The sequence below is a fragment of the Rousettus aegyptiacus genome, unplaced genomic scaffold, assembly GCF_014176215.1.
Source record: "Rousettus aegyptiacus isolate mRouAeg1 unplaced genomic scaffold, mRouAeg1.p scaffold_m13_p_13, whole genome shotgun sequence".
NCBI classification, from domain to species: Eukaryota; Metazoa; Chordata; class Mammalia; order Chiroptera; family Pteropodidae; genus Rousettus; species Rousettus aegyptiacus.
Window position 1 is genome coordinate 47,171,447 of NW_023416288.1, and position 20,243 is coordinate 47,191,689.

Here is a 20,243-nt window from a genome sequence, read left to right on the forward strand (position 1 = left end):
CGACCCCACGTGCGGGCCTGTGACCGCGAGGCCCGTCGTCCTCCTCCTCCTCGCCAGTCACGGGCCTCGTGGCCGTGGGCTCCTGTGGATCACTCTGCAAGGGTCGGAACCGTCTGCATAAACTCAAGGTCAGCAAGCCGAACACTCAAGGTCACTCGGGTTGAGCAGCGCTGTCCCGGAGCGTAAGCGAGGTCACGTTTAAGTGAAGGTGCCGTCACGCCGGCTCTGACGCCCCCCACGAGGCCCTTTCCCACGAGGCTCCCGAGGGTCCTGCGCCTCCTCGTCCAGCCGAGGCAAGAGCAGCTGGCACATGCCCCTTCCGTGCTTAGGGACCCCGGCCCTGCGCTGCCGAGGTCGGAGGACACCGTCACTCACTGAGTCACGCCTCTGTCACCGGCCCCCAGGCCCGACCGCCACCGCGCCCGGCCCCCACCTCCCCCGGCCCCCGTCACCGCGCCCGGCCCCCGTCACCGCGCCCGGCCAGGGCCTGCGCTGACTCTCGCTGTCCCGCCTGCTGCCAGGGTCGCACACCAGGACCCTTCACGCGCAAGTGGGCCCGTCTCCGGGCGGTTTACTTGGCATCGCCGGTCACCTTTGGCTCAGATAAAATGCCGTTCGTAGACGATCGCGGCTCCACGTTTTAAACTCACCCACCAGGACATGCTGCAGACACGGTCCCCGGGGACGGTGGTGTTTGCCGCCGCCCGCGAGGCTTCGCCGTGCGTCCGACGTGGACCCCGCGTGAGTTCAGAATAGACGGAGGGCGAGAAAGGCGGGTCGGTGGCAGGCCCTGTGTCGTGGCACGAACGCGGAACCCGCCAACCACGGCCCCGCGAATGTTCCTGGCCGTCCCAGCCGGCCCGACGTCGCCTGAGGTCGGGGGTCGCACCTTCGTTTGTCGCCGTGGGGACTGCAATTGCCTGTCGGGCAGAGATGGCACTTCTAAAACGCAGAATGTGGCAGCTCGGTGCGGCCGGCCTGGGGAGGGCCCGGCACTCGCGGCCGAGAGCTGAGCTCAGGTCGACCCGCAGGAGGCAGGGCACAAACGTCTTCCCCCAGCTCTTAACCCGGGTCCAGGCCCCGGAGTCGGCCGGTACGGCCCCGCGCCCTCCCACCGCACGGCTCAGGTCGGCGGGCCGAGGCAGCAGACGAGGAGCCCGGGGCCGCAGGAGTGGCACAGGGAACGGCGCCCGGAGCCTGGCCCGTGGACGCCCCGACGCGCACTGTGAAGCCTCTCGCCCCTGGGCCAGTCCCACGGAGGGCGGAGCTCGCGGCCCCGGCAGGCCGCACACGGGGCCCGCGGGACCGAGTGTCCCCAGCCAGACGGCGGCCTCGCTGTCCACGTCGGACCAGCCTTGCGGGGCGGCAGCCGGGGGTGACGTGGGCAGTCACTCTCCTCCCCAACTTCCCGTCCCCAGCCCCAGCCGGGCTCCCTGTCACCTCTCCTGGCTCCTCAGCCCTCGGATCCGCAGCACCTCCTGTCACCCCGCCGGAGGCCACCTGCCCAGCTCCCTCCGGTCCCATGAAAGGCTCAATGTCGTCGCTGCCTCTCGTGACCATTCGGCGCCGGGCCGGACTGCCGCCTGGGAGGTCAGGGCCCCCGAGTCTGTCCTTGGCATCTGCCCAGTGACATGCTCGCGCCCAGGTGTTGGGTCAGTGAATCGGAAGCTGACAGTCACCTGGCGTGAGCGGCTCGTTCTCAGGGCCTGGGGCGACCTCGTTCGGTCCTCCCAGGGGACGCGAGGTTGGCCCCGTCCCGTCCGACGGCAGAAGCAGAGGTGGGGGCTCAGCGGCCCGGTGAGGGCCACGCGCCTGTGGGTGCCGAAGCCGGGACAGCGAATCGGGCGTCGGGGGGCCGGGCTCTGGGTGGCCCGGCGAGAGTCCCGGAGCCCAGGACGCGGTCCAAGTTCCGTCTCGTCACGGCGCTGGCCTCGGTCCCTCTGGGCGGCGGGTGGTGTCCGGGTCCTGTCACGACAAGGCTTCGTGACGTGGTGGCGGTGTCCTGGGCACCTTGCGGAGGCGTCCGGGCCGCTCGCTGCCCTCGGGGGAGCCCAGGGGTCCACGTGCACGACCGTGTGCACTGCGTGTGTTGGCGTGTGTCAGCGTGTGTCTGCGTGTGACCGGCGTGCGTGTCTGCGGCGTGGCGTGTGGCCCCTCATGGCGCACGTGTCCGGCCGCAGGGCGCACCGCGGCCCCCAGGGCGGGGTGGGGGGCCCCAGCGCAGGCGGCTCTGACCCCGCGTCCCTGCCCGCAGGAGCTGTGCCGGCAGCGCATGGCCACGCGCCCGCCCGAGCGCCCGGAGGCCCCGCCCGCGTCCCGCGTCAGCAGTGTGTCCTCGCAGCTCAGCGACGGGCCGACGCCCAGCCCCCCCGCACGGGGCAGCACCTCGTCCTGGTCCGAGGAGCCGGCCCCGCCCAGCATGGACATCTCCACCGGCCACATGGTCCTGGTAAGTCGGGGTCCTCACGGTCTCGAGCTGGCGGTGGCGGTGGCCCGGGGACCGGACCGGAGCCGCCGGGCAGCTGGCCCGCAGGGCGGGACCCGCACTCCAGGGCCCCGTGCCCTGGGTCCCCGCGTGGGTGTGACAGCGTGGCCCCGCCCCCGCCCCCGCCCCTGTGCCAGCCCCACGCCCGCCGGCCGGCAGGAATGCACGTCATTACCACCTACCGTGTGCACATGCTTAACCCCCGGCGCCTGAAGGTCCCTGGTCCCCCCACCGCGGTTTCCAGTGGGTGAGCAGATGTCACCTCCTGGCGGCTGGGCTCCGCGGGAGGAGGCGAGGTGGGCGCTCGACCTCTCGCGGGACGCCTGGCGGTGACCTGGCTGGACCCTCGCTGCCCGGCACCCCTCCCCCGCTGAGTGTCACGCTCGGGGGACGGTGCACGGGGCAGCTGTGCCGGCTCCGACGCCTCGGTCACGGCCGAGGGTCCTCGGCGACATCGGCACCTGGCGGCCCCCGCGGCCCCGCGGGCCGTGGTTACCGTCCTGCTGCACATGTCAGCGGAGGCGCGGGGCACGGAGGCCGAGCCCCCGCGGTCAGCCGCCCGAGGCGTGCAGTCAGCCGCGAGCGTCTTGCCAGGCGCCGTGCCCGGGCCCGCCCTCCTGCCCGCAGCCGGTGGCCGTGCCGACGGGGTCACAGCCCGGAAGCCGGTGACGGAGGCCGGAGCCGCCGTGACGAGAAGCCACAGACCAGGGTCTCGGACAAGGGGAGCGTTTCTCACGGTTCTCGCGGCTGCTGGGGGTCCCCCTGCGTCCTCGTGTGGTGGAGGGGCTCCCGGGGCCCCCCTTCCTGAGGCCGCCTTGTGACCCAGTCACCTCCCGGGGGCCCCACCGCCTCACACCATCACACGACAGCAGGGCTCGGGCGTAAGGATCCGCATGTCCAGCCCATAGCAGCCGGAATCCACGTTTCCACTGAGAAGCCAGACGGGGGGGAGCTGGGGACCCCCCGAGGCCGCAACGGCGCTGGCACCCACCTAGGCAGCTGCCATGGATGCTCGAGTCCCACGGAACGGGAGCGCACGGAGCCAGGCCCGTGTGGACCAGCCGTGGCAGCGACCCCTGACCCCGGAGATGACGGACAGCGTGGCCGGAGCCGCGGAGCTCAGTCCGCTGACCGGAGGGCCACCGGGGGCGCCCTGGACGCGGGTCAGCCGCCCGGGGCCCTGGCGGGCGGCGCGGACGGGCAGACGGAGGACGGACGGAGCCCCCGGGCCCCCCGCCCTCAGCCGCGTCACCGGGCGGCGCAGACGGGCAGACGGAGGACGGACGGAGCCCCCGGGCCCCCCGCCCTCAGCTGCGCCACCGGCCACGTCCCGCGTGTCCTGACACGCACCCCTCCGAGGAGAGGCGGCGCCGCCCGAAGCGCAGGGCGTTCCCGGGACCCAGCGCGGGGGCCGCGCGTGTGTCTGACAGGTCGGCTCGGGGACGTTCGCTCAGGGAGCTGTCGTTGCGTTCTGCACGATCACGTTTCCAGACGCTACGGTTACAATGTGACGAAACCTCAATTCCGAGCGGGACGTGGGAACACCATTGTCCCGAGAGCCCCGGTTTGCCGTCTGCGGCGTGAGGGCAGGCGCCGGGTGCCCGCGCCCCACGCGCCCGCTCGGCCTTCACCGGCCACCCGCCGCCAGGCCCGCGCGGTGACCCCTTAGGGACCGGCACGCAAGCTTCTCCGCGCCCGGCCACCTCCGCGCCTGGCCGTCAGGCTCCGACGTGCACGTGAGCTCGGCCATGCCCGGGAGGCCCGGCGTGCAGACTCCCGGGTCTCAGTGGCTTCGTTCAGGTCGCGTGTGACCAGACGCCGCCCCGCAGGGCCGTCGAGGGCCCATCCCTCCTTCCACGGGCCTCTGCCACAGCTGGAGCGCTCCACCCGCCACTGTGCCCGCGACCTGGTCACGCCGGGGCGGGGAGCCAGCCAGGCCCCCGCTTCACAAGGCTCGCAGCCCCGAGGCCCAGGACGGCTGGCTGACCCGACAGGACACGGCGTGCGCCTCGCACACCCAGACGCCAGGCCCTTCGTCAGTGACCGTGACCAGGAGGAGCCCCGCCCGGCACCTGCGGTGTGTGGGTGCCGCCCCCCCCCCGCCCCGTTCACCCGTCCGCCTCCAAAGTGGCCGCCTTCCAGCTCGGGGTACGGCGTCTCGGGAAAGCAAGTTCGCAGTGACCCGAACCTGCATTTATTAGCGCTTCCTGCTGACGAGTCCCGGCCCCCAGGCTCAGGGTCGTGCTCCATGTTGTCTGTGTTAGGGAGAACATTCTAGTGACAGCCTCGCGCCCTCGGCGGGACGGCATGGGGCGGGGAGCAGCCTCTGTCACGTCACGACTTCGGGGCATTGCCGTAGGCGTTCGGGTGCCTGCACAGCGTCTACACAGGACGGCGGCCTGCGCGTCCACGGAGTGCGGGACGTGGCCCCGAGGGGCACACGGACTCTGCTCGTCTTAACAGTCACGGGCCAGTCTGCTGGTCGATGCTCAGGAACCTGCTTACTGTCTGCTGTTGAGGAGGATTTAAGCGATTTTCAGACCTCGCCGCTCCCAATGACACGGCCGACATGAAGATTGGGTAAATTCCTGGACGCGAGACCCTGGGGCGTCGCGTGCACACGCCACTTATTTCAGGAGGTTTGGCCGAGCTTCCGCCAGCGCTGGGCTGACTGACTCGGCCACCGGCCACGCGGGAGGGGGCGCCCGTGCCCCAGCCCCTGCCCGGGCGGGCGTTGGCCGACCGCGGCCTCGGTGCCGTGGGGCCAGCACTTCTCCAGCCCGGGAGCCGCGTCCTGCGCATCGGGGGGCGGTTCGGACGCGCCCGCCCGGGCCGCAGCGCCAGCTCCCCGAAGCCCGTCCCCGAGAAGTGCCGACGGGCACAGCCCTGACCCACGGCCAGCCTTTCGGCGGCGGGAGGCTCCCTGTCCCCCATGCCAGGCCGGGCCCCCCCGGGAGTTGGCGCTGTCACGTGGTGAGGCGGCGACATTGTCTGACTTGGACGAAGCTTCGGGAAGACGCCAACAACCTCTGAAAAGCCACGTCGGGACAGTGACACGTGTGGCGGAGGCGGAAGGCAGGCCCCGCCCCGCCCGCTTCCTGTGCGTGACGGCCACGCGCCGGGGTCCGGGGCGGGCGGGTGCTGGCCGCCTCTGGAAACAGCCCGCCCAGTGACGCAGGCGAGCGCGTGGCCGTGGAAGACACGGCGCCCAGCCCGGCGGGAGCCTCGCGCCCCGGGGGCCTGCACGGCCGGCCGCCTCCGCGAAGCCGCAGACCCGACGCCTTCGCCGACATTCCCGCTCCTCTGTGGGCCTCACGTCGTCTTCTGAATCCCGCGCCTTCGTCGTCCTGGAATTCCCCCGTGGCCTTCGCTGGACTCACGTCGTGTTTGCTTTCGCCACGTTCTTCCTGTGACACCTGGATCCCTGTCCTCCGTCTGCCCCAGAAGACGACAAACCGCTGATGCTGAACCGCGAGTCGCCTCCGTCCACCCGGCGCCGGCCGACTGGAGGGCGCAGGGCGCCGCGGCCCCAGGCCCGTTCCCCTCCCGCCGCCCCTCTACCCCGGGCCACCGGGCACGTCCGCGCCGTCCGTCCATCCGTCCGGTGCGAGCGGTGTCCCTTCGCTGGTGTCCGGCCGCGTCCGCGCCCCCGAGGAGCGTTCTCTTCGTTCCCGGCCGTTCTCTCGATTCGTCTTTGAACCTACGTGCCGCGCCGTTCTTGTCTCATGTTGTCGATCCCACTGCAACCTTCGATCGGTGCCGATGCTCATTCTCCCGCAGAGAGTCCCGGACCACACAGACGTCGTAATTTTGAGTCTCGATCCCAGGCGAGGCCCTGGGCCTAACCCTCCTCCCACCTGGAGTCTGCATGGAGACAGACGGGCTCCCTGTGTCCCGAGCAAACCTCTCACTGAGAGCGGGGTCTTCCGAGGGTCCTGCTTAGTGCTGGGGCCGCACATCCAGCCCCCCGCCTCCTGCATGTCGGGGCTCCCCCCGTGGCCCCACGCCCTGGCTTCCGGGCGCAGGAGGCGGCCCCGCCCCGGCCCCTCGCCCGAGGACCTGAGCGACTGCAGGGCACGTGCCTCCCACTCTGCTTCCCGCCCCTCTGCCTTTCGGACTCCTGAGGGTTTTCCCGAACCTTTCGAAGGACCGGCTTGCGCTCCGGCTTTTCTAGATGACTCGTAGAGACGCCTCTGAGTGACCTGGCTCCTTGCCTCCGGGGACGTAAGACCCAGTGCAGGTCGACCGAGGGAACGGTCCAGACGGGGCACTGCCACTCGCCCCGCGTGACCTCGGCGATGGCGCCCGGAACCCGCTACGCCTGCGCGATGCAGACGCCCCCAGGGCTGCCCGTTGTCAGGGAGGGCCGTGCAGCGGCCTCGTCCAGCCCGCCGCCCCCCACCGCCCTTCCCGCGTGGGGCACAGGGACCGCCCTGCTTCAGGAAGCGCCTGCACACCTGCGTGTCTGCAACGAGCTCTCCGTGAGCGCGTGGGGACCGGAGCCGCGGCCCAGGCAGGAGGAGGGCAGGCGAGCAGCCCCCCCCACCCTGCGCCAGCGGCTGGCCCCGAGCCCCGGCGGCCGTGGCCCCTTTGCCTGCACCGGCGTCGGGCCATGTCGCTGCCGCCCGGCGGCCCGGGGAGGCAGACTCGGCCCCGCGCCTCGTCCCCCCTCGTGAGCTTTCCTGGCGGAGAGGAGACGAGCCTCTGGGTCTCGTGGGGGTTGGTTCAGTGCCGGTGACGTCCCTGCCCCTCCCCGTCCTCGAGCTGCTGCCCGTGAGCCAGAGCCGTTTGGTTTTAGGGCCTTGAGAGCCATAGCGCCCTGACTCCGAGAACTCTCCCAGGACGTGCCGCGGCGGTTGGTGGCCCCCACCCGCTCGCCGGAGCTCATTGTTCTCCCCGGAAAACTTCGTCAGGGAGCCGCGCGGAGCATAAAGGCTGCTGAGACGAGGCCTCTCCGAGCTCCGAGCAGCGAGCCCCGGTCTGCATGTTGCCGGGCAACCGTCCGCGCCTCCCTCCTCTCCCCGAGACCTCCCCTGTCATGAACGCCGCCGCCACCTTTCGAGTCAAAACCGTCTCCTCTGGGCTTTCTCTTGTTCCTCGGGGGGCAGCGAAGGTTTGGGGTCTTTGAGAGGATCTGCTCCCGCCCCTGGGCTGTGGCGGGGGCTGCCCCGTTCGGGGGGTGCAGTGAACACAGGAGTGTGGCGGTGCCCAGCACGCAGCAGCAGCTACTTAGAACCTGGGTTCGGGGGAGACGCTGACCAGGCCAGCGCCGCCCGGCCCACCCAGTGGCCGAGCCGACGTGGCCTCCGCGCCCGGCTCCTCTGCCGCACGGCCGCCCCGCGCCTGGGCCGCACCCAGCGGGCCCCACGGGGCCCGGGGGGGGGGGCAGTGGCGGGTGGCGGTTTGGGAGGCCCTCTTCCGGAATTTAACACCTGAGAGGACCTTTCCGGCCTCCGTTCGCCCCCGCATCCCTGCCGCTCCCGACCCCCGCACCCGAGGCCGGGCTGGGATCTCCGAGGCCCAGAGTGCTGTTTTTCATACGACGCAGGGACTCGGTTGGGCCGGGATCGGATTTTTGTCTTCTCACGCGAGAAGGACTGTGTATGAACTTATAGTAGCAGAATTTGCTGTAAGACGTGTATTTGCAAATGCGTCTCTCCTGCTGCCCAAGTAATTTATAAAAACCAGACAGACACGGAGCTTCCCATCCCAGACCCCAGACGCCCCGCCTGCCCCTCGAAGGCCGAGGGGGCCACCGCCGAGCGCGCTGCAGCACGTCGGGGGGTGGGGGGTTCGCCAGCGCTGGACGCGGGGGCCCGACGCCGGCGGGCGCGGACGGGGGGCCGCGTCTGCCCGGAGCGGCCGGGCTTCACCGGTCACCTCTCGTCCCGTCCCTCCTCCGGTTCCCGCTTACCTGTGGAACGGACGTACGCCCCGACTTCGGTGACGTCGCACGAACCGGGCAGCCTAAACGGGGTGTTTTCTCTGACAAACAGCCATTTCAGGAGTTTCCAATGCCTCGGGAAGATATTTTAAACTTTCAAAAAGCGGAAATTAGTAGAAATGTACATTTTAATGAATTTTCCTTTAGACACGTATTAATCGAAGGAGCTGCATACTGATATTTAAAATCACCACATTGTCAATTACGGCTTTTTGTTTGGTTTGGTTTGGGTTTTTTTTTTTTTTTTTTTTTATACTGTCTGTAGACCCAAATTATAAAGAGAAGAGAAAAACACAAAAGATCTTCGGTAAAGGCAGGTGGTCTGGATGAATGATGTTGCTTTCATTAACATACTTCCCTTATTAACTGTATAATTAATTGTGCATAGCCGAGGGAAGCTGTGGAGATTGCGTTTCGAGATGTATCAAAGCCGCCTTACGCTTCAGACTTCCATGCAATTTACCGCTGATGGCGCCGAGGTGGCAGCCTCGGCTCCGTAATTACTACTTACTATTTGAATGACAAGCAAAGAATTTTATCAGCAGAGTTCTAAATGAAAGGGGATTAGCAGCTAATGTTGAAATTGTTAATCTTTTTTATGAAAATAATTTTGAGGAAAATGTTTAGTGGAAGGAGAGGTTCGAGGAAAGCATTTGCCGTTAAAATAGCCATTTTCTGATACTCCATACGAATTCGTCCACGTTTGTCAGTGGGGTGCAGGTATTTTTGGAAGTGAATGAATATTTCACAGAATCCTGAACTGCTGTGCATTCCAGGAATGAAATCGTGCAATATTTCTCAATATCCCAGCAAAGGCGAGAGAGGCTAGGAGCCGAAGCTCAAAAAATATAAATACATAAGAATATTCTAGAAGAAACTTAAATCCTGTTTATTGCGTGGGAAGTTGCCTTCTGCCCCTCTGAGGGCTCGTCTAAGGCGCAAGCAGTCACCATGGCGCAAGGACACTGTCCGGCAAAGGCCACGCAGGTGTCCGCGTCCCGAGGGATCCCACCAGCCTTGCTGCCGCGGCTCAGCGCCTCTCGCCCGGGGGCTCGCTGCCCTCTGCGGCGACAAGCCTGCCCCCATCGGGGCCGTCCCGGGAGCGTTAGGCTGTGGCACCGCCGTCTGGCACGAGCGTGGGTAGCGGTGTTCGTCTGGTCGCCGGAGGGAGGGCGGCAGCCGGGAAGCTGACGAAGCCCCCACGCTGCTTGTCGGGCCGATTCTTCCAAGCCGGGAGATCGTAATTCCGGCGCCTCGGGGAAGCCTCGCGGTGAGGAGCGGTCAGTCATTCAGCAGGCCGCGCCCGTGCCCGAAGCCCCGGCTAAGTGACCCGGGGAGGGCCAACACCTGCCTGCGCTGCCGCCAGGCAGATCACAGTTCCGCCTGGAGCCGAGGCCGGCACGGCAGGGAGTGTCTGGCGCCCGGGCTGCCGGGAGGGATGAGGGCACCGGGGGTCGGCGGCCTGTCCCCCCAGACCCGGGAAGGCGGGTGGCGTCTGCGCGGACCCCGATGTCTGCGTCGGCTCATCCCGGGAGGGTCGGCGTGAGCAGAGCGTGGAGGAGGGAGCGGATCGCAGTGGGGGCGGCGGCCGACGGGGACCCATCCCACGGGACGGAGTGTAAGTTCCTGAAGCCACGGTTGACAGAGGACAGAGGCAGTGTGGGCACTGGGGGGGGCCCTGCGGCGGGGGCATCTGAACCCCCGGGCCGCCACGGTCGCCCCGCGGAGGGCGAGGGAAGGAGGGGTGCGGTGCGGGGGGCCTTGGGCTCACCCCAACCTCTCCGGCCTCGGCGCAGCCTGTCTTCAGCTTGACCAGAAAACCCTGCGATGCCGGTGACGTCCGAAGCCCGGGCAGCCACCCACACGCGGGCCGGCAAGGCGGGCGCCGCCTGGCGCCCCGCCCCAGCACCAACGCGCCCCCTCGCACGCGCACAGACGTGTGCAGAGACCCGCACGCCAGTCTCCGGCTCGCCTGCTGCGGAGGGTCCACTCGGGGGAAGGACCCGGCGGCGTCTGGCTGCCGGTCACTTGGCTCATCGCTCCCGAAGGCGACGGCGTCTGAGGGGAGTCGCACCTGTGCCGGGCCTCGTCACACCTCTCGCCCTGGAAGGAGGCGGCCCGCAGGATGCGATGCCATTTCGTCATTTAACACCCTTCCCTGCCTGGGCCCAGCCTCCCCGCGGACGTGAGCGTATTCTCTCCCGTCGCAGACGAAAAGCTTCCTACCCACGAACGGGTCTCCTCGGGCGTGACGTGCAAACCACAGCGGCTCGACGGCATACGCGACGCCGCACAGAAACGTTGAGAGAGGAGACGAGGAACCGATGGACATCGAGCCGGACGGATGGCGCGTGCACGACGCGCCGAGAAAACGAAAACGCGGCTCGGCCTTGACACGGCCACGCGCGTCTCCGGGCGGCTTGATGCCAAGTCACCGAACAAACAGACACTGACGTTCACGTCTGCTCCTCCCTCCTTCCCGCCGCCCACGTTCGCTCATCGGTCTGTGTATGTTTCTTGCCATACGCCGAGCCGTTCGAGCCTTGCGGTGCGAGTTCACTTCCTCCGGTGCGGTCGCCATGGCGTCAGCAGCCGTAGCTTACGGGGAGTAAGGTGACGTCCAGGCAAGATTCGCAACGGTCCGCGGTTTCAGGGTCCGTCCCGTGTCACTGGAAGAAGCTCCTTCATTCCTCACCGGTTTTCCGAAGAGCGTTTTCCAAAGCAGAGTGAAGGCCCAGAGTCGTTTCGCCGGGAGCCGAGGCGCACCCGCCTGCGAAACGCAGCCGCGGAAATGCTGGGACCGCGACCCGAGCACCCCGCCTCCCAGGGCCTGTCGCCCCAGACTTTGGGCCGGACGCACTCATCAGCAGCGTCACCAAACTTAGCACCATGGCGTGCAAAGGCGTCCTTTGGGGATGACTGTGGGACCAAAACATGTGTTCGATATTCCGTGATCATCTCTGAAGAGAGCCGTCTGCTGTCCACGCATTCCAGTCCGAGCCCCTTAAACGTGCCGGGGCCCTACATGGGGGCCGAGGGAGGGCGGGCAAGGCCACGGCCCCTGGCTCCGGGCACCAGGCGCGTCCTTCTTCCCCGGGGCACATGCCCTGTGTGGTCTCGCAGCTCTTGGTGTCTGCAGGGAGGCCAGCTGGTCCCCGAGCGGCTCGGGCAGGGGCCGCGGGGGTGTGTGACCATTCCCGCGGGGGTCCCAGCTTCTGGCCCCACTGCCTGCACCTATGGGGGCCTCGGCGGCCAGTCCAGGTTCCTGCCCTCCCGTGGCGTCCACAAAAAACAGGCCTGCCCTGCGCAGGCTCAGACACCCACCGGCGTGCACACAGGCCAGATGGACAGGGTGGCAGATGTTGCCTGGACGATACAAACGAGCCAGCACCAGTTAGATGGGGGCAGGAGGTACGGGAGCCCAGCAGGACTCCGTCCCGGAGCCTTCCCGTCCTCTCCCTGTGTCCAGCTGTCCCCAGAGGGGGTGCCATGGGCAGGGAAGTGGCCCCGGGCAGCCGCTGGGGGGAGGCGGAGAGCAGGCCCGTCCTGCCCCTGGGAGTGACCCGCTGGGGGCTGACAGGTGTCAGGGTGGACGTGGGGAGAGGGTGCCGACCCTCTGCCGGACGTGGGATCCCGACCGAGACCTGGTCGCTGCACACGTGCCTGGGCGGGCGTGTGCGTGTGTGTGCGTGTGTGCGCACATCGTGTGTGGGTGTCTCTGTGTCCACCTGTGACACACTGGGAGCCGCCGAGTGTTGAAGAAGGGACCGTGATCTCCGTGGGGCACGAAGCTCATGTCGCAGCCCGTTCGGTCCTCAAAACGCTTTTCCTTCAGGCGTGTCTCGAGCGCACAGCTCACCGTGAGTGTGCGGACGGCGGCCGCGAGGCCGGCCTTGTCGAGGGCGCCGGGGCCCTTCGACCTTGTCCACTGCCCGCAGTCTGCGGCCGGCGAGGGCCCGGGAGAGGAAGACGCAGCCGAGCAGCCGCGCGCCGGGGTCCGGCTCTGCTGCTCTGTGCTCGGCCCCGCCGCTCACGGCCGTTCACCGGTTTGCACGCGCTGGAGCCCGGCCGAGCGGAACTCGGCTGCGGATCGCGGTGCAGGTGGAGGTCGGGGAGCAGTGTGAGCTCGGCACCGTTTCTTCCGCTCCCCACGGCGCCGTGTCCATGTGCAATGCTGTTCCCACTGCCCCATGAGGCCGCGTCCGGCCCGCTGTGGCACCGGGAGCAGCTTCTCCCGTGTGTCCCCAAGCCCGTGACCCCCGCCAAGCCTCCCTGACCCCACAGCCCCACGCGAGGCCCCACCGTCCCCTTGCCCTGGCAAGACACATCCGCGTCCGTGCCGGCCCCTCCCCGGCCCGTGCGGCCCCCTCCCCGGCCCGTGCGGCCCCCGGTGGCGCCGCGGGGCCCTGCGGGTGGCGCCCTGACTCCGCGTCTGCGTCTCAGGCCTACATGGAGGACCATCTGCAGAACAAGGACCGGCTGCGGAAGGAGTGGGAGGCCCTGTGCGCCTACCAGGCGGAGCCCAGCAGCTCGTACGTGGCCCAGAGGGCGGAGAACGTGTCCAAGAACCGCTGCCCGGCCGTGCTGACCTGTACGTACGCCCGGGGCCGGGGGAGACGGGGGGCCCGGGGGCGGGTGGAGGGCCGTGGGACTGGGCGTCTCTGCAGGTAAACTGTGGGCCTGCAGCAAGCCTTGCTGCCTCCCTCGTCCACGGCCGGCCCTCTCTACTTTTAGGGGGAAATCTTACCCGATTCCCACCTGTATCCGGCCGCACAGGGTCCAGGTCGACGGCGTCACCTGAGCTCGGGGGTCTCTCCAGAGTCCGACCCCTGCCCGAGCCCCGTGCCGTGCTGCCCGCCGTTCTCCCCGAGGCTCCAGACCGCGGCGGCGGCCGAGGGCCCGGGCCGGCACCGTGAGCGGGCAGGTGCCTGTCTCGCCGCAGCGCCCGCCCTGGCCACTGGCGCCGCCAGCCCCCTCCGCCCCGAGCGTCTGTCTCTGCGCTGGCGTTGAACACCGTCCCCTCTCCCAGCCCCTCCTTCCAGCAGGGTCTGGCTCCCCCGACCTGGAGGGCCCCAGACGCGCCCGCTCCGCCAGCCCCGCGGCCCTCAGCGGGACAGCCCTGCCCGCACGTTGCTCCCGAGCCAGAGAGACGGGCGACCGCGACGCCCCGGCCTCAGCACCACCTGCTCGCTCCCCGCTGCCTCCGGCCCCTCTGTGTCGGCGCGGTGGGCACCGTCTGAAGGGCCTGTCACCCCCGACCCCACCAGGGGACGCAGAGGGCAGCGCAGCGGCGGGTCGCCTGGGGAATTCAGGAGCGACCGGGCCCACGACTTCCGCCCCCGCGGCCCGGAGGTCCGGGTACATCCAGGCAGCCCCCCGAGCAGAGGCAGCCGGCGTCCGCTGATACCCCAGAGATCTGAAGAGTTTAATGTGCCTTTTAAGTTTTCTGCATTTTTAAAAAGAATTATGCAACATTCAGTTCATCCGCCTGTTAAATTAAGAACAGTAATATGCTATTTGGGTCTGCCACCTTCAACAAAAGATGTTTTTTTGGTGCTTTGTTATCATAAGAAAGAAGCAGATACAATAACAGCTCTTCCAGGTGCGACCGAAAGGAAGGAGCAGCCAGACACCCGGGGACACACGGCGGGGGGGGCGGGCCGGGTGCAGCCGGCTCTGGACCGGCTGCTCCCCAAGTCAGGTCACCCGGGGGGCACCAGGCTGCAGGCGACCAAACCACAACTGCCACAGCAGAGCACGTGGCGTGCCACGCCCTCGAGCACCACCGCGGAGCACCGCCGCCTACATCACCGCCACCCGCGCCACCGCCGCCCACATCACCGCCGCCTACATCACCGCCGCCCGCGCCACCGCCGCCCACGTCCCCGCCGCCCGCGCCACCACCGCCCGCGTCCCCGCCGCCCACGTCACCGCCGCCCACGTCCCCGCCGCCCACGTCCCCGCCGCCCACGTCACCGCCGCCCACGTCGCCGCCGCCCGCGTCACCGCCGCCCGCGTCCCCACCGCCCACGTCACCGCCACCCACGTCGCCACTGCCCGTGTGGCCTTTCACCTGCGCCTCACGGGATTGCTCCTCCGTGTGACCGCAGAGGACGTCGGGGGTGAAACCCGTCTCCACCGTGCGGCAGGACGCGGCCTCCATGGCGTTTGTGGTCATGCCCGAGATGGCTTTGTGTTGGGAAATGGGCATAAATTCAAGCTCCCCCTGTGGCTCCCTGAAACGCAGGCTAAGACGCGGCACCTGCTTTGACCTGCGGTTCCCTCCCCAACCCACCTCCAGTCGGCCGAATCTTCACCGAGGGATATTCCGCTTGTCACCTCCGAGTGACCGAGAGCACTGGCCACCTGCCTTGGAAGGCCCAAGGAGGGCTGCCTCAGCTGGACAGGCCGAGGAGACGTTGCCTCTCGGGCAGGGCAGGTGCTGGACGCCCTGCCGGCTGCTGGTCGAGAACCAGGCGGGCGGCGTGGGCGCGGCCCCTTCGTGGGAGGCTGTGCTCATCGGTGTCTGAAGCTGCAGCAGGTCCGCAGCCGCCCCCGGCTGCGCCTGCAGACACCGTCCTGCCCACAGCCTGGCTCAGGAGCAGGGAGGAGGCAGGACCTGCCCTGGTCCGGCTTTGCCCCTGGGGCACAGAGCCGGGGAAGTGGTGCCCTCGACCATGAAGGCACGGGTACGGCGGCCCCGCGGAGTCCGCGTTCCCACCCTCGGCTCACGTGTGGCTCGGCCACGTACCGTGCCCACCCTGGTCATTTCAGAACAGCGCTGGGGACCTCGGGGTGCGGAAGGGGCCTGAGCCTCAGGCATGGCGGCTGGCAGCCGCCCCACTTCCCGACACAGGTGGCCCCGGGGGCCTCACCCGTCCCGCACGGCTCACACCGCTGTCTTCCCAAGTGACGCGCCCCCGATAAACGGTATCTCTTCCTGGCGGCCACGACTCCCTCTCTACATCGTCCCCGACCAGCCTGGAGGAGTCGGCCGTCCTGCTAGGTCACACAAGGCTCTCCGGCCTGGTCCCCAGACCTACTGTTCCCCGCCATCCTGGCACAGGGGCTGGGCCACTGTGGGGTTGAGGCCAGCAGTGGCCAGCCCCCGCGCCCCCACGGCCAGACCCCACATGCCCACGGCCAGACCCCGCACCCCCGCGGCCCTGCAGCGCACGAGGCCAGCCAGCCTCGCAGCCTTGCCTGGGAGGCTCGCGAGCAGGCCGCGGTGAACGAGTTCTCTGCTACCCATCAAAGCACCCCCCTTACCGCAGGGCCCCCTAGAAGAGGGGGTCCCGCAGACACGGCCACAGAGACCCCTGCACCCCGTGTGTTTGCACCTGGCACTTTGCCCTGGAGCCGCAGCGGAGGCTTCTGGGGGCGCCCGTTGGCCGTGCCACTGCGGGGGGTCGGCGGCACCCACCTGGCCACATGGTCTGCAGGGGCAGGAGGAACCGGGGGCGTGGAGGCCACGCCTGCACTCGAAGGACCCTGCATCTCGGCGGGCATGGCAGCAGGACAGTGGCCCTGAAGGTGCCTGTGCGTCCGTCCCTGGAGCCCGTGAGCGTCCACCTGCGTGACAAGGGATTAAGGCCGCAGAGGACGCTACGGTCCGCATCGAATCTGACCTGCAGTCGGGGCTGTCCCGACTGTCTGCCCTGCGGGGCCCTGAGCGCAGGCCCCTGTGGTGGCCAGAGCTATGAGGGCCCCGGGCGGCTCTCCCGGGAGCCCCGCCCCACGCTTCCGACCCACAGAGCTGGGGCGGTGACAGGCGTCCTGACAGGCTAGGTCTGTGGGAACTTGTCACAGCAGCCGCGGGACACGGCGCCGAGGGCAGGGACAGGCGGGGGGGGGGGGTGGCCCGGAGTGGGCCACGGTTCCGCTCGCCCGGGACCGCCCTGCCTGGCCGCGCTGCCCGCCCCCTCGTCCCGGAGCCTGTGGGACTGGACCGTGGAGACGCCCCTCTGTGCGGGAGGCTGGGCCCCGCGCGGACACCAGGCCGGCAGACGCCCTCCGCTGACATGCACGTCGCCCGCGGACCCCCGGGTCAGCAGGTGTCACCCGGCTCTAGCCCCCGTCCACCTCTGAGGGGCCTCCCTGCAGGCGGGGTGCCGAGCCCAGGGTCTGGGGGCTCCCGGGCTGCGTCCCTCCTGCCCTCGGCCAGCGGCTCCCGCCTCCTGTGTCCTGACGTGCCCCCCCCAACTTGGGGGGCTCGCACAGCGCCCCCCGGCCACATGCACCCCCCGTGCTGGCGCCCGTCCGCCCCCCAGCCAGGTCGCCTCCCGGGGCCCTGCACCCGCCCGCCCCGCCGGGGACACCCGTCGCTCACACGCGGGAGCCCGGCGCTGCCCGGCGTCTGGCCTGCGGCTCGTCTGTCACCTCCGCCCTGTCCCCGGATCCCGCGCCGTGTGCCGGCGTCGTGGCGAGCGCTTAGTGCGCGCACCGGTCACGACCACCCTGCCCTCCGATGGCGGCGTGAACGGCAAAGTATGGAACGATTGACCCAGGTGTCGCCCGGCCAGCAGGTGCCAGGGCTGGGATTCGGACCTGGGCGCTCGGCTGCTGGCCAGGTGGCCTTTGCCCAGTCGTTCGCGGGTGTTTATGGGACTTCACCTTTTCAGCCTCGGATAGGGAAACGGTCCCCACTCCGTCCGCGGCGGCGGATGACTTGCGTGGAATCACGCTCACAGCCAAGTATCGGAGGGACGCGAAATGTCGTCTTGAACGAGGCAGCGGACGCGACCCCACGCCTCAGGAAGGGAGCGAGCATGCGGCCCGATTCGGGGTTCTTCCTCGGGGCCCTTCCTCCTTCCCCCTCGGTCGAGCCGGCCACCGTGGGTCTGTTCTCGTCACTGAAACGCGCCGGGCGGCAGTAGGTCACGCGGAAGCCGAGGGCGGCACCCCATGAGACGTGTGTGGTGGGGAACGTGGAGAGGGGCTCGGCCACCTGCACCCGGGCCACAGCCCAGACGGGCAGAGCCGGGAGTGAGACACCGGGCGTGACCCGAAGGTCGAAGGAGGCAGCGGCATCGACTGACGGTGACGAGGACGGCCGGGGCGTCTCCTCGGAGGCGAACGGCCCGGCGACACATGGGGCCAGGCTGCACGGGAAGCCCCTGGCTTGGCGAGGTGCGGGCGGACCAGGCCCTTGAAGGACGCGCCCGCCCCCGGACGGGAACGCCAGCGCCCGGCTGGTCGCAGGGTCTCGCCGGGGCTGGGCCCCGGTGTGGCGCTTGCTCGCAGGGCGGTGTGTGTTCACCCCGGACACGGAGGACAGCGTCCAGTCAGCCAAGCCCAGGCCGGAGAGAGGACGAGCCCGGGCCTGGCTTTGCCGCCGGCTCGCCTGATGGCCCTGCGTGAGCCGCCGTCCCAACGTCCGCGTCACAGAGGACGAAGGCGGCTGTTCTCGGATCCCGACCCTCGCCGCGTCTCTTCCAAAGGGATGAACAGGAAAAGCCGAGAGAGGCCAGAGGTTGGCCCGGCCGGCGCAATGCCCGCTGACCGTCCCCGCCGCGTGAGCCGCCCACCTCTCCGCTAGGGCCAGCGTCACCCCGGCCAGCGCCACTCTGGCTGGCTCCAGGCAGTGCCCGTGGAGGTTCGCGATAGCTTCGTGTCAAAAGCTGAAGAAGTTCACGGTTAACTTTTAAATCAGCCCCTGCCACAACATCGAATGTGTGCGCGCAGGCGCAGAGCTCCGAAGCCCCGTCCCGCACTCGGGGGCACCTTTCGCAGGCGGCTCGTGGGGGACGGACCCGGTGACCCGCGACTCCGCAGACGCCGGGGAGGCCGCCGGCTGTCGCGCGGCCCAGCCGGGGCTCGGGGCCTCTGGCAGGTGTCCCGTTGGCCGCCAGAGGGCCAGGCTCCTCCGTGCACGTTGATTCACCGGACTCCCAAACCTACGAAGCGTTTGTCTCAATTTCCCACCTAGGAAGTCCAGCCGGCACTGGTTTACTCGGCCAATCACCTGAAGGGCCCCCGGCCCCTCTGGGTCCCTCTCTCTCTGCCGCCTCTAACCTCCATCCGCAGCGTCCAGGAGGACAGAACTCTGCGCTGACCGGTGGCCGAGGGCCCGGCACGTGTCGGCGAGTGTGGGCCGCACGTCGCCACGCACGTCTGTGGTTCAGGGGCCTCTGCCCCGGCGGAGCTCTGCACGGGAAGGCAGGCCACCGCACGCGCCGTCCCCGACGCCCTGCCGCCGCCCCTCTCGCGTGGACGGACCACGAATGGCGGGGAGGGGGGAGGTCACGCTCAGGGCCGCGCGGCAGCCCCACACGCCCGCGGCTGCGTGGGCCTCACCCCTGCTCTCGGTTTGCTTGCAGACGACCACTCCAGGGTCCTGCTGACACCAGAGGGCGGCCACAGTGGCTCGGACTACATCAACGCCAGCCCCATCGTAAGTGCCCCCGACGCCCACCACCTTCCCAGGGCCCCGGGGAGAGCGAGCCCCACCCGCCCCGGGCGCAGGCTGGTCACTGGTCCCGAAAGGGTGCCTCGTCCATCCAGGTAACTAGTCTCAACGGAGTAACCAGCCTCAAGTGGTGCCAAGTCTCAATGGCGTGACCAGTCTCAACGGGGTAACTAGTGTCCCCTGGGCAACTAGTTCCAGCAGGATGACGAGTTTCACCTGGGTACCTAGTTTCCACCAGATAACTAGTCTCAGCAAGATAACTAGTTTCACCTGGGTAACTAGTGCCCACCAGATAACCAGCCTCACCTGTGTAACTAATCTCATCTGAGTAACTAGCCTCATGCAGATAACTAGTCTCAATAGGATAACTAGTCCCAGCCAGCTAGCCAGGCGGGCCGCATCCCGGCCGGGGCAGGCGGTGCTGCAGGCCGGGCCCCGGCGACGGTCCGGGCACTAGCGACCCAATGGTTCACTGGCCGGGACCCGCGACTCAGGATCCTCGATGGCCGTGCTGCCCTCTCGGGAACAGCCAGCCAGGCCCGGCTGCCCAGGGCAGGGGCGGGCGGCGCTGCGGCCTGTCCCCCAGCCGGCTGGGTCCCGCAGGTCCCTCCCTCTCGGGGGAAGCGGCGCAGCCCGCAGACCCCTCGGCGTCAGGCCCCGGGGCCAGCCGCGGTCCCAGCTTCTGACAAGTCCGTCACCGCCCAGGCCACCGGGGCCTCGCCCGCCACCCCCATCCTGTGCGGCCCTCGGGGACCCCGCAGCCGGTGAGCATGACGGTGGCGGGAAGGAGGGGGCGGGGAACGGCCCGGGATGATGCGGGCAGAGCGAGGCCGGCAGAGGCCGGGCTCGCGGCGCGGGGTGAGGCTGTGCTCCTCGCTGGAGTCGAGGGAGGCCGTCCAGACGCATCGTAAACGTGCCGGCTTGTGCCGGCCGAGGGCGCATGGCCGGGAGCTGCCGGCTCCGCCACCAAGGCCACGGCGGGGCGGCGGGCAAAACCATGGGTGAGCGGGTGGCGCGTCACCCCTGGGTCCGCGAGGCGCAGCACAAGGCGGACCGGCAGCGCCGCGTCCTCCTTCGGCCGTGTGGACGCGCACTCCAGGCGCCAGCCGTGGCTGCTGTGGGGGTCCCTTCGTCACGGCCGCGGCGTGCCAGGCCAGCCCCTCACGACACGTCCCAGCACACGCGGTGCACGCGCCACGCGGCCGGCCCGCCGGGAGATCGTGGGCCGCGGCGAGGAGCAGCCCGGGGCACCCCGTCTGCACCGCCCCCGGCCTCCGCCTCGGAGCTCAGTTTTAAGGGGCACTGACCCCCCGTCCGGCCGGGGCGAACCGCAGACTGGCGCTGTTTGGGCTCCGAGGGTCCCCGGAGCCCCCGCCGCAGCCCTCGGGGAACACACTGTGCTGTGC

General features: G+C 69.2%; 1 protein-coding gene across 1 annotated transcript in view; it reads left to right on the forward strand.

Moving 5' to 3' along the window:
- Nucleotides 1-20,243, forward strand: part of PTPRN2 (protein tyrosine phosphatase receptor type N2) — a 319,743-nt gene that overhangs the window by 275,479 nt on the left and 24,021 nt on the right. The window contains exons 14-16 of the mRNA XM_036230218.1: nucleotides 2,255-2,449; nucleotides 12,873-13,020; nucleotides 18,749-18,822. Coding sequence (XP_036086111.1) covers nucleotides 2,255-2,449; nucleotides 12,873-13,020; nucleotides 18,749-18,822 — 417 coding nt within the window. The remainder of the gene's footprint in view (nucleotides 1-2,254; nucleotides 2,450-12,872; nucleotides 13,021-18,748; nucleotides 18,823-20,243) is intronic.